The sequence below is a fragment of the Leptodactylus fuscus genome, chromosome 5 (genome assembly GCF_031893055.1).
Source record: "Leptodactylus fuscus isolate aLepFus1 chromosome 5, aLepFus1.hap2, whole genome shotgun sequence".
In the NCBI taxonomy this organism is placed as follows: Eukaryota; Metazoa; Chordata; class Amphibia; order Anura; family Leptodactylidae; genus Leptodactylus; species Leptodactylus fuscus.
The window spans coordinates 15,893,336-15,906,951 of NC_134269.1; the positions used below are offsets into that span (position 1 = coordinate 15,893,336).

The following is a 13,616-nucleotide window of genomic DNA, read 5'->3' on the forward strand; positions in this document are numbered from 1 at the left end:
CCATGTTTGATTCTTACCAGTCAATCCCAACCAACGTGATGACTATTTCCTTTCGTTACATGGAACATTTTGCCCGAAATTAAGGCGGAACGTCAAATCTAGGGTAAAGTTTAGCCTATAGGGCCATCAAGGTGGACCATATATGCACCATTGTTAGCATCTTATGATAAAGGGGGGGATCAACAGGACTAGAGACTGTAAAAAGTTAAAAATTGGCTTGGATTGAAGTTTCGGTGATTTCTAATCCACTCGTCAAGATATGATGTGAGTCCGTTTCATGGGTTTTGATCAAAGTGGTCGGGGAGTCAATCCACCCTTCTGACCGATGAGGTGAATGATATCAATTTGGTTATCTCTACGTGTAGGGGGGCAGTATTGTTGAAGCAATTGCATGAGTTATACTGGCATGATCAAAAACTTACCTACAATGTAGTCTACTCTTACTTCACGACACGTCTGAGCCTACAATGTAGTCTACTCTTACTTCATGACACATCTGAGCCTACAATGTAGTCTACTCTTCTTCACGATACATCTGAACACCAATTACATTAATTTTAGATAGTCCACAAATATTTAGGTAGCTCCAGCTCGAGTTGCCATATTTTGGGTGAACCTAGGCAGAATTTTCCACCAGGGGTGTAGACACTACCCAAGGGTCAGACCACCCTTCTCCAGGCCCTTGAGTCTTGCATGGAGGACTTCTCTGGTGTTCAACACCACCATATGTTTTTTGATATTTTTGGTCCTTCTCGTCAACATCTACCCCAATTTCTTCTCAAGCACATCTACAGCAGGTCACTCCCATTATTGGGAACTTACCATTTACACAGTACAAGCCAAACACATTGTAAGATGATAGATCATTTTGATGAATCATTTGTTACCATAGGTGCACGGATTATTTGTGCCAACGCCTGGCATCAATCTTAGCACGTGACCTATCTTGCTGTCTATGATCACAGTGACCATTAGTCGTTATGGTTTTATGGAAAGTCGACCTTCTTGGCACGCTGGCACCAAGGAAGTCAACAGATGGAACCCCATGACTACGAACCACAACACTGGTCATAGAAAGATTTCGGGCACTGGCATCAATACTCTGCGAACCTGTGATCTGTGCACACTGTACAGGGCTGACTGTAGCAGATGCTGGGAAATAAGGGGGGTGTAAGAGGGGTCAAGGAGGCCGTAGCTACGTTACTTATTAAGGGGAATTAATGAGGCGGAACTGCTGACTAAGGAAGAAGTAAGAGTGTTTAACGGAGACAAATATGTGTTTTGGTACTATGTGCAGGGGGCATGTGCGTATGTCAGGAGGATGGTGCCATGTTCTGGTCAAAAGATGTTATTGTGTTAGTATCGGAACTGGACCTTGGGGTAAAAAACTTATGGAAAACATTAAACTGATGTACGGAGTCTTATAGGCCAGGCAATGCAAACAAGCTCTCATTCGTGAGTTGTAGTCTTTCTTAAAAGAGGTGACTGTTTCTAATCCACATGCTCTTCGAGGTCTTCCTTCAGCTAACATGGGGTTCCTCCACGTGGATCCTCAGTAATCAGATAAGCCAAGACCAACATCTTGGAACCGGATTTCCACTAGAACCCCTTATTGAAATCAGTAGGCAATAGGGTTGAGCGATCGGGATCGGGAAAAACCGGATCCCGATCGTCGATTCAGCAAATTTCACGATCGGGATCGGCTGAAAAATGATCAGTTTTTAAAAACGATCCTGAAATCTCAAGATCGGCTCAACTCTAGAATACATAAAATAGGGTTGAGCGATCAGGATCGGGAAAGAACGGATTCCCGATCGGCGTTCAAACAATTTCAAGATTGCGATCGGGATTGGGATCAGCTGGAAAATGATCGAAAATTGGATTTTAAAAATGATCCTGAAATCTCAAGATCGGCTCAGCCCCAGTAGGCAATAAGCAGGCGATGAGCAGTGAGGGCTTCACCAATTTTTCGAAGGGTGTTGACAAACCTGATTGGGTTAGGATCCTTTATGTTCCCTTTTTCCTTCAGATTTTGAATTTTACTCAATTTTCTCTACAAAAATTTAATGGATGAAGAGTGTTGGGTAACTGGTGATGAAATTTTTTTAAAAAAACTAACCAATACTCACCTGTAAAGTCCTCACTCCAGTGACCCCACTCAGATAGTCCTCACTCCAGTGACCCCACTCAGATAGTCCTCACTCCAGTGACCCCACTCAGATAGTCCTCACCAGTCTTTGTCTACTACTCGGTACTGATGGTGTGCCGTAAATCCATGAGACCACTTGGCCTTGGTGGTCTTGTGGGTTCATGAAGGCATCAGTTTTGAGGCTGGTGATGGGTTGTAATGATCACATGTTTTTTTTTTTTTAAGCCTTTAAAAATTGGTAATTTGGGGTGTGTTGTAATAGTTTATATTGTTTTTGTGCGTATATTTGTAACACTGCTTATCTTTTTTTTCTCTCCTCTCACTTTCCATCCCCACCTTTCCGACTTCTCCAGACCTTTCTCAATTCTGCCAGACTGTGATGCACGGATCTCCATAATTCTGAAAACACCCGATCCAGCATGCCCTCCACCTCCTTCACCCCCTTTCTTAACTCCTCAACCCCCACCTCAACCTCATCACCAGGTTCGTCATGCCAACTAGACGAGTCCTACAAGCACATCTTCCTGCCAACCTGCTACCTCATCACCTTCCTGCTCAGCTTGGCTTTGAACTCCATTGTGCTCACACGATGCCTACGCCGACCTTGGAACCCATCATTGGTCTATATGTTCAATCTGGCACTCAGTGACCTCATGTACAGCTTGTCCCTGCCATTCCTTATTGCCAGTTACATCTCCCAAGACCGCTGGTTGTTTGGAGACCCCATGTGTCGTTTGGTCCGGTTCCTCTTCTATTTCAACCTCTACTGCAGCATCTTCTTCTTGACATGTATCTCATTCCATCGCTACCTGGGCATCTGCCATCCCATGCGTTCGATGAGGCTGGAGACTATGCGTTGGGTGAGGGCAACTTGTCTATTGGTCTGGGCTGTGGTATTTGCTATGACCTCGCCTATACTTCTGTTTGCTCGTACCGGACCTCTCGAAGGAACTGAAGATATAGTGACCTGTTGGGATGATGCCCTAGATGCGGACCTCCAACGTTACATGCCGTATGGGCTCTTTCTACATGTAGCAGGTTTTTTCTTGCCATTTTCACTGACTGCCTGGTGCTACTCAAGAGTGGTGCGCACCCTATGCAGGACTCTACGTGGAGGTGTGGTACCAGGGCCAGTGCCGGGAGTGACGCAAAGACGCAAGTCCATCAGGACCATTGTCACCATCACCCTTCTGTTTGCTCTTTGCTTCCTACCTTTCCATATCACCCGTACCATTTTCCTGACAATGCGGGCCGGTGGTGCAGCTTTGGGTGGATGTCGTGCCTTGGGAGTTGTGGCAGTGTGCTACAAAGTAACCCGACCTTTGGCCAGTGCCAATTCTTTCCTCAACGCCCTCCTGTATTTTCTGACCAAGGAGCCTTGGGGTCGAGCCTTAAGGGGCAAAAAAGAGAAAGAGCAGATGGGTAAGGTTGACAAAAAGAGACCAACAAAGAATGGACAACCCTGGAGTAATTTTTACCCCCAATTACCTTGAAACCCTACAGGAGTCGATGGAAAGAAGCTACTTTTTAAGAAATGGTGGAGTTGTCACCTTCTGTTGTGTTAAAAAGTCTATTCGTGTCATGGAAATCTGGATGACAACTAATATGGCCGCCATCACGGTTGCCAAAGTGGTTGTTGACTCCATTGGCCAAGGGTCCTGAACAGGAATGTAAGTAGTTATATGGGGTGCAGGGGTAGCAGTATCACAAAAGTCCTGGTCAAAGGCCCAAGAAGCCCCAGCCATGTGGCAGGTTTTCCATTAGGGGCCCTCTTACATAAATAGGCTAAATTTTCATATCAAAGATATTCCAACTCCAATGGTACTGATGGCCATTTTGGTAGTCGCCCAGATTTCCTAGACAAGGTTGTAGAATAGATTGTTGGATACTCAAGGAATTATTTACAGGAGATTTTTTTTTTAGTAAGGAGGTGATCGTAACTATATGACACAATTATTTATCTGAAGACATATATGCCACCTCTATGGGTATTCTAAATGACATTGTCCACAGTGCGGCCCATAACCTTTGTATAGACTTTCAGGACCCTTCCTCTACCAAGGACGGAATATACTTCATATACTTAAAAAAAAAATGGACAAAAAATTTGCTTGTCTGAAGGCAAACATTTATTTTCTATGCTGGGTAAAAGAAGATGAATCCCACCCTGTATATATGGGACACATCTTTCTGCTACAATTTTCTGCATTTTTCTTTACAATGTAGGCACTAGGTGGCGCTATAAACTGTCATTTGTATTTATGCAATGCAAACCTACAGGGAAATGGGATTCTCTGTGCTGAACTGTTTGTGTTTTATTAAATAAAGATCTCACTGACTGTATATATAACTATAAGATGGCTCTGATATATATGATATATAAGGGTAATAATATGTAATATTTATGTGCGGTATTATATAAGTCAGCTTCGGACCAAAGGTTCCTGATAGCTTTTGAACATATTCCATTAGAGCACATGTCCATACTCCTTACAATGGGGCTCCTCCCCTATTGAAGCTCCTCCCCCAATCTATGAGTGGCAGGTCCCTTAGATGATATTTATTCTGTCATTAATCTTATGGAATCTAGGTCTTCATGCACTGACTTCCTATTGAGTAGGTGTATATACAGCTGCCTATCTCAGCAAAAACAGCTGCAGTGTAAAGCATGGAGTGTAACAAAAGTAGATTTTTAGCAAATGAGCATTACCTATAATTGCGACAAGGTATTGTGAATCTGTATGTGGCGACTTTTGGGTTTCTCACTTACCATTACTTACTGTATATTAGTATAATAAGACCATTTACAATACCCCTTTCAACCCTTCACTAATTCTAGTTCTTAACATGTTAATAGTCACTGCTCCACTGTTTCCAGCACAGTTGGAATTTTCTCTCTAGCCTCCACCATTCCTGAGCAACAGGTGCAGTTAGTTTTGGTGCCTGATGTGTTACTTAAGCTCTGTAATGTTGGGTGGGTGGTGCCAGGCAGGGGATGGGGTTCAGAGCTCCAATCAGAGGCAGCTCAGAATCACACCCCTTGTGCCTGACAGCACCCACCCAACAGTACAGAGTCTAAATACTGTAGTATATCCAGCAATAAGACCAACAGCACTGATAGCTCTGGAACGGCGGGAGATAGCGAAAAAATTCCAACTGTGCCAGAATCAGTGGAGGGATGATTAATAATAGATGCTAAGAACTGGAGTTGGTAGAGGTGGTGAAAGGTCCTCTTTAAGTCCTGCCCCAGAACCGAGTAGTATCTCGCATTTTTGGGTGAACTTATTACAAGCCACACCCTCTCTTTTTAGCCTGGGATGTGGCGGAAATTGCTGAGATTGTTTTTGGAAATTCAAGACTTTCCCAGCAAATTCGGGACCATTAGCAGTTCTGCATTATTCTCATTGACCTTATGTGTCTTTACAGCATTACATTTGCCTTTCTTGTTTACAATGGTATCACTATAACAGCTCAGTGAATCCACCCATAGGGGGAGCTACTGCATACAGATTTATCCAGCTTCAATAAGGTGGCTTGTCTTATCATAATAATTTATCACCTCTTTAAAGTGGTAAGTGTCTGAATATCGGGGTGCTAAAATTGAGCGACGGTCATGTGTGCACTCAACCATTCCAGTCATTGGAGATAGCCAAGGACAGTGCTCCACTACTTCACCCCATAGATTTTGACTTACGTGACCGCATGCGCTTGTGATCAGTGGGAGTCCCAGCAGGAGGGCACCCATAAACCGGACAATTACCACCTATCCACCCCTTGTCCAACCCCTTTCTAGGTGTATATATTGCAAACTTGGCAAACATCTTGTGTTGGCTTCGATATGCAAAATTATTAGGGTGAAGCCACGCCTATTTGGCATGGTCATTCCCATTTTGTGTGGCATTCCATTTTATGCATGCCACATCCATATTGGTGGCATGGACAAGCCAATGTGGTGGTCATGGTCCTTTTTTGGGACCATAAATTGACCACATCATATGTAAAATGATGGGCTGGAGAGATCTTCCCACTTTACCAGGACTCTTTTATTGGATGCCTCCCAGATGTTCCAAGAGTTGCAGTTAGCGCCTCTTAGTGGTGGCCGCGGACAGTCAAAATTATATCAGCTAGGTAAATTTGTGGGAAGTGGGGTGTACTGTGAGTTTTCCCATGAAGCTCTATGATTCCTGTATACGCCCATCCTGACTACATTATCTCTAGGAGGTAGAGAGTAGATCACTTGTCGTCCCATGGATATCTAGATCCCTCAGTGGATCACTAGTTATTGTTGTGTTGCTCTCTGTTATCTAACACGTCTCCGTCATTTGTTGTGCTAGAAGGATTGAACTTAGTACTTTGCCTATAGGTAACATGACATCCTGGTTTACTCCTCAAGTCGGGGTCATAGTGTACTGGAAGTGTGCAATGATTTCCTATCTAGTTATGTATTAGTGGTAGAACCTGCAAAGGACTCTACTAGCCGCAGGCACATTCCCAGCACCATTAAAGGGATGTTTAGGGGGAAATTTCACTGGCTTCCATTTTGTTTAGATCCTCTTGCACAACAGAACAAGGGCACCCCCACGACCGGGAGATGTTTTGAACAAAAGTTATAGAGCTTGAAACAGGTGACGACTGTAGGAATCCATTTTCTATTCTACTACTCTAATTGGGCCACTAGAGGTCACTGTTTCAATGGACTAAATATAATAATATGCAAAGAAATATTGCAAAATAAACAATAGCAAATAGGGCTTGAGATTCCAGGATCGATTTTAAAATCCGATTTCTGATCATTTTCCAGCCGATCCCGATCGTGAAATTTGCTCAACGCTAATCCCGATCCCGATTGCTCAACGCTAATTGTATATTATAAATAGAGTAGGGTTGAGCTGATCTTGAGATTTCAAAATCCGATTTTCGATCATTTTCCAGCCGATCATGAAATTTGCTCGATTGCCGATCGGGATCCGATCTTTCCCGATCCCGATTGCTCAACCCTAATAGCAAACCTGTAAGTGGGCAAGGAAGTGGCAGTATACATGGACATTCTGGCACCATAATAGTGCACCCATCCTTAACCCCTTCTCGCACCGTGCCAAACTGAACAATGGGATGCCACGGCCACGTGTATATTCTGCAGAGTTTCAGTTCACTATACAGTTGACATTCCACCACAATGGCAGGGATCAGAGATAACTTAGATCCTGGCAATTTAACCCCTCACAGTCAAGAGCTATCGAGTGGTAGGGATCTCTGACTCCCTTCTTGCATGTTTATTAAGTGGAGAATATGCCGCTCATCTCCATTCACTTCTATGTTGGAGGGCTTGGCTATTCTCAGAAGTCAATGCGTGCAAGGTGCACCCTCCACATAGTGCTGCACCCAGGCAGGAGCCAGGGACTCCCATTATCAAGATGGATAGGGGTCCCAAACAATTAAGTTGTATCCTGTGGATATGCCATCAAATATTGCAGAGACCCCCCAGGACGGCCATGACTACAGAATAAGAAGTCAAAAAATGTCATGTAAATTTAAAAAAAAAAAAAAAAAAAGCAAAATTTGTAGAAAAAATAATAAAAATAAGATCTATTTATTTTGCATAATAATGGTTTTTAGACAAAAACTGGGTATCAGGTATCACCACCATTGTAGCACCCCCTAGTGGAGGGGCTGATAGATCTTTATAATGTTGTAGTGTGGTAAGAGTGAGGTTAATATATAGTTATACTGCTGCTCTGTGGTAAAAGTGGGGTTAAAAGATAGTGTTACCACTGCAAGTCGCTGATCTATGATTTAATAAGTTAAGATACTCTGGTAAACTATGGGTTAAATACAAATGCAATCTAGTAGAAATCCTGCTGGAATGAGGTCATCCAGGAGTTAATGGTTATAACGCTGCAATATGTTCATCTAGGGGATATTAGTTATACTGGCAACCTAGGGGTTAATAATTATAGTGCTGGAATGTGGAGATGTAAGGGTTACTGTGAAATATATTGTAATAGACTTCTGGTAACAGAGGGGGTGATCGTTATTATTGACTTTGCAAAGCAAGGGGTTAATAGAGCCGTATACTGCTGTGAAAGGAAAGAGAGGGGTCATGGATAATTATACTCCTGCACTGCGGTAAGAGAGGGGTTAATGCAGCAGGACTATGGTCATTTCTTAAATTTCCCTACTGTGGGACTATTAAAGGATTATCTTATGTTACTGATTGTCATACTGAGATAGTAACCTATGGATTATACAGGTCACAGTATAGGTAATCTATAGTAATATAATATATATAAATAATATAATAGTAACTGTAGTGTGGTAGAAGATGGGTTAACAAAAAGGTGTACTACTATAGAGTGGTAAGAGAGGGGTTAATAGATAGTTATATTATTATATAGTGCTCAAAGAGGGGTTAATAGATAGGGGTACTACTGTAGAGTGGTCAGAGAGGGGTTAATAGATAGGGATACTACTGTAGAGTGGAAAGAGAAGGGTTAATAGAGAGGGATACTACTATAGAGTGGTCAGAGAGGGGTTAATAGATAGGTATAATACTGTGGAGTGATAAGAAAGGGGTTAATAGATAGGGATACTACTGTAGAGAGGTCAAAGAGGGGTTAATAGATAGGGATACTACTGTAGAGTGGTAAGAGAGGGGTTAATAGATAGGGGTATTACTGTAGAGTGGTAATAGAAGGGTTAATGGAGAGGGATACTACTACAGAGTGGAAAGAGAAGGGTTAATAGAGAGGGATACTACTATAGAGTGGTCAGAGAGGGGTTAATAGATAGGTATAATACTGTGGAGTGATAAGAAAGGTGTTAATAGATAGGGATACTACTGTAGAGTGGTCAAAGAGGGGTTAATAGATAGGGATACTACTGTAGAGTGGTAAGAGAGGGGTTAATAGATAGGGGTATTACTGTAGAGTGGTAAGAGAAGGGTTAATGGAGAGGGATACTACTACAGAGTGGTCAGAGAGGGGTTAATAGCTAGGGATACTACTATAGAGTGGTCAGAGAGGGGTTAATAGCTAGGGATACTACTATAGAGTGGTCAGAGAAGGGTTAATAGATAGGGATACTACTATAGAGTGGTCAGAAAGGGGTTAATAGAGAGGGATATTATTGTACGGTGGTCAGAGAGGGGTTAATAGAGAGGTATAATACTGTGGAGTGATAAGAAACGGGTTAATAGCTAGAGATACTACTGCAGAGTGGTCAGAGAGGGGTTAACATATTGTTTATAATGCGGTAGAGTGGTAAGAGAGGGGTTAATAGATAGATCTATTAACCCCTCTATAACCACACTGCAGCAGTGTAACTATTAACCCCTTTTTATCAGTGGGCCTGTATTAACCCCTCACCTACCACAACACTGCAGTATAAGTGAATGAGAATATCAATTAACCCCTGTCTAACCACACTGCAGCCGTGTAACAACTTATTCACCTCTCTATGACATTAGAATGATCTATTAACCCCTCTATACCCTCACTGCTGCAATAGAACTATTAACCCCATTTATAACAAGCAAATAGTGTAACAATTATACGAGGAATTCAGAGATGATCACTGCAGTGATAGAAATGTATCGGGGGATTTTATAGATACATAGATGGGGCCAGATCAATATTAGCCAATCCATTACCACTTTGTTGCTCCTTGGTAGTGATGGAATTGCTGTATATCTGTTTTATGACCCTGACGTTACCCCAGTACAACATTCAGGATGTCTTGAGCACCTTAGGGAAGTCGCCATGTGGCCTTGGCCCCTATATGGCAGCACTTTGGATAGAAGAGCAGTACCTGCAGTAAGCACTAGATGTCACCACCGGATCCTCGCTGCTGAAAAATTCATTATATAAAACATCCCCAATATGTTGTGCTACAAGGCTATTCCGGACCCCCAACTGTAACTCTGAAGATTTCTATTAACTTTTGAGGGTGGGGGTAGTGCCATTTTTTTCCCAGTTGCAAATTCTGCAAATTCTGGTTCCATTAGCCTTATACCGTGCCCAACAAAGAACAATACACCTGTGGAGTAGAGGAATATAAAGTTACAAGTGTAAATACCATAGAAGAGAATGTGTTTTTGGCCCCTGGTGGGAGGGGGGCCCTGCACAGAGATGCTTTCTCTGCTACCTGTGATACTGTCATAGCATTTGCCTCTATAGGCCACTAGAGGGCGCTCCCTGCATATCTATGTATACATCAACATTACCCTAGTGCTGGCTGCAGGGACACATATCATCTCACTGTAAAGGAAAGCTGAAGGTTTGGAGCTCTGTATCCCCCAAAAAAATGGTCTGACACTGAAGAGCTATAGTACTGGCACAGATGGGGGCACAGAACGGGAAAGCCGACTGTCATCTTTCTAGCGGTGTATTACACCCCATGTGCCCGAGGACGTGAAAGGTCGTCTTTAAGGGAGTGTTACGGGATATAAATATTCATGACCTTTCCTCAAGCCATCGATATCAGATAGGTGCCAGTGACGGGAACTAACACCGAGAACCGAGCCAGAAGTATAGCGCCATTCTACGGCTAGTGGTCAAAATGGATCACTGCAGCTAGGCTTCGTAGTTACATCCTACTAATATTATAAGTGTGAAAGTTTGTGTGTTTGGATGTTTGTGAGTTTGGATGTTTGTTCCTCAATCACGCTAAAAGCCTGGACGGATTTGCGTGCAATTTTCCACAAACATAGTTTTCCCTTAGGATTGAGTCACAGGCTACTTTTGGTGCCACTAAACAACATGGCTTCCTAGCAGGAGACTCACAAAAGCAGGACTCCTAGCCCCAGCTATAGACTCACACACACTGCCTGGCATTTCCTGCCTCAACCTGCCTGCACACTCCTTACTGTCACCTCAGGAGTAGCCTTCACTCTACTCACTCACATAACACATCACATTGTCTGTATCACAACATACACAATATTACACATCACATTGTCTGACACAATACAACACATCACATTGTCTGTATCACGACATACACAATACAACACATCACATTGTCTGTATCACGACATACACAATACCACACATCACATTGTCTGTATCACAACATACACAATATTACACATCACATTGTCTGACACAATACAACACATCACATTGTCTGTATCACGACATACACAATACAACACATCACATTGTCTGTATCACAACATACACAATATAACACATCACATTGTCTGTATCACTACATACACAATACAACACATCACATTGTCTGTATCACAACATACACAATATAACAGATCACATTGTCTGTATCACTACATACACAATATAACACATCACATTGTCTGTATCACTACATACACAATACAACACATCACATTGTCTGTATCACTACATACACAATACAACACATCACATTGTCTGTATCACTACATACACAATACAACACATCACATTGTCTGTATCACTACATACACAATATAACACATCACATTGTCTGTATCACTACATACACAATATAACACATCACATTGTCTGTATCACTACATACACAATACAACACATCACATTGTCTGTATCACTACATACACAATACAACACATCACATTGTCTGTATCACTACATACACAATATAACACATCACATTGTCTGTATCACTACATACACAATACAACACATCACATTGTCTGTATCACTACATACACAATACAACACATCACATTGTCTGTATCACTACATACACAATACAACACATCACATTGTCTGTATCACTACATACACAATACAACACATCACATTGTCTGTATCACTACATACACAATACAACACATCACTTTGTCTGTATCACTACATACACAATACAACACATCACATTGTCTGTATCACTACATACACAATACAACACATCACATTGTCTGTATCACTACATACACAATATAACACATCACATTGTCTGTATCACTACATACACAATACAACACATCACATTATCTGTATACTACATACACAATACAACACATCACATTGTCTGTATCACTACATACACAATACAACACATCACATTGTCTGTATCACTACATACACAATACAACACATCACATTGTCTGTATCACTACATACACAATACAACACATCACATTGTCTGTATCACTACATACACAATACAACACATCACATTGTCTGTATCACTACATACACAATACAACACATCACATTGTCTGTATCACGACATACAAAATACAACACATCACATTGTCTGTATCACGACATACACAATACAACACATCACATTGTCTGTATCACGACATACACAAATACAACACATCACATTGTCTGTATTACTACATACACAATATAACACATCACATTTGCTAGCCCACCAAACTTTTTAAAGCACTTTTACAGTTTCACACATCTGTGTCCGCCCAATTCTCAAATCACTGCAGACGAAGTCGCGGGTAAAAGCTAGTAGTAGATAAGGTTGGATGAAGACACATGTCCATCAAGTCCAACCTATAACCCCACAGCGTGGGGTTATATGCCAACTGCCCCATGTCAGGGGAAAAAATCCTTCCTGACTCCAAATCCAGCAATCAGTATAAAACCCGGGTTCACCTTGTCTGCATCACAACTCTAAAACCTATAACCAGTCATCATTTTCTGTTTGAGAAAGGCATCCAGACTCTCTGAATTTGTTCAATGAATCCGCCATCACCCCTACCTGGGACAGAGACTTCCAGAGCCTCGCTGTTCTTACTGTGAAGAATCCCCTTCTATGTTATTGGTGAAACCTTCTCTCCTCCAGATGTGGTGGACGTCCTCTTGTCACTGTCACTGGTCTAGATGTAGAGGATGTCCCCTTGTCACTGTCACCGGCCTAGGTGTAGAGGATGTCCCCTTGTCACTGGCCTAGGTATAGAGGATGTCCCCTTGTCACTGTCACTGGCCTAGATGTAGAGGATGTCTCCTTGTCACTGTCACTGGCCTAGATGTAGAGGATGTCTCCTTGTCACTGTCACTGGCCTAGATGTAGAGGATGTCTCCTTGTCACTGGCCTAGGTGTAGAGGATGTCCCCTTGTCACTGTCACTGGACTAGATGTAGAGGATGCCCACTTGTCACTGGCCTAGATGTAGAGGATGCCCCCTTGTCACTGTCACTGGTCTAGGTGTAGAGGATGTCCCCTTGTCACTGTCACTGGTCTAGGTGTAGAGGATGTCCCCTTGTCACTGTCACTGGTCTAGGTGTAGAGGATGTCCCCTTGTCACTGTCACTGGCCTAGGTGTAGAGGATGTCCCCTTGTCATTGTCACTGGTCTAGGTGTAGAGGATGTCCCCTTGTCACTGTCACCGGCCTAGATGTAGAGGATGCCCACTTGTCACTGTCACTGGCCTAGATGTAGAGGATGTCCCCTTGTCATTGTCACTGGTCTAGGTGTAGAGGATGTCCCCTTGTCACTGTCACTGACCTAGATGTAGAGGATGCCCCCTTGTCACTGTC

The 13,616-nt window shown here is 42.6% G+C and overlaps 1 protein-coding gene across 1 annotated transcript; it reads left to right on the forward strand.

The window, feature by feature from the left end:
- Positions 1-2,568: 2,568 nt before the first annotated feature.
- On the forward strand, positions 2,569-3,642 carry LOC142204718 (P2Y purinoceptor 4-like). Its single transcript, XM_075276031.1, has one exon. The coding sequence runs from the start codon at positions 2,569-2,571 to the stop codon at positions 3,640-3,642; it is 1,074 nt and encodes a 357-aa protein (XP_075132132.1).
- Positions 3,643-13,616: the final 9,974 nt, after the last annotated feature.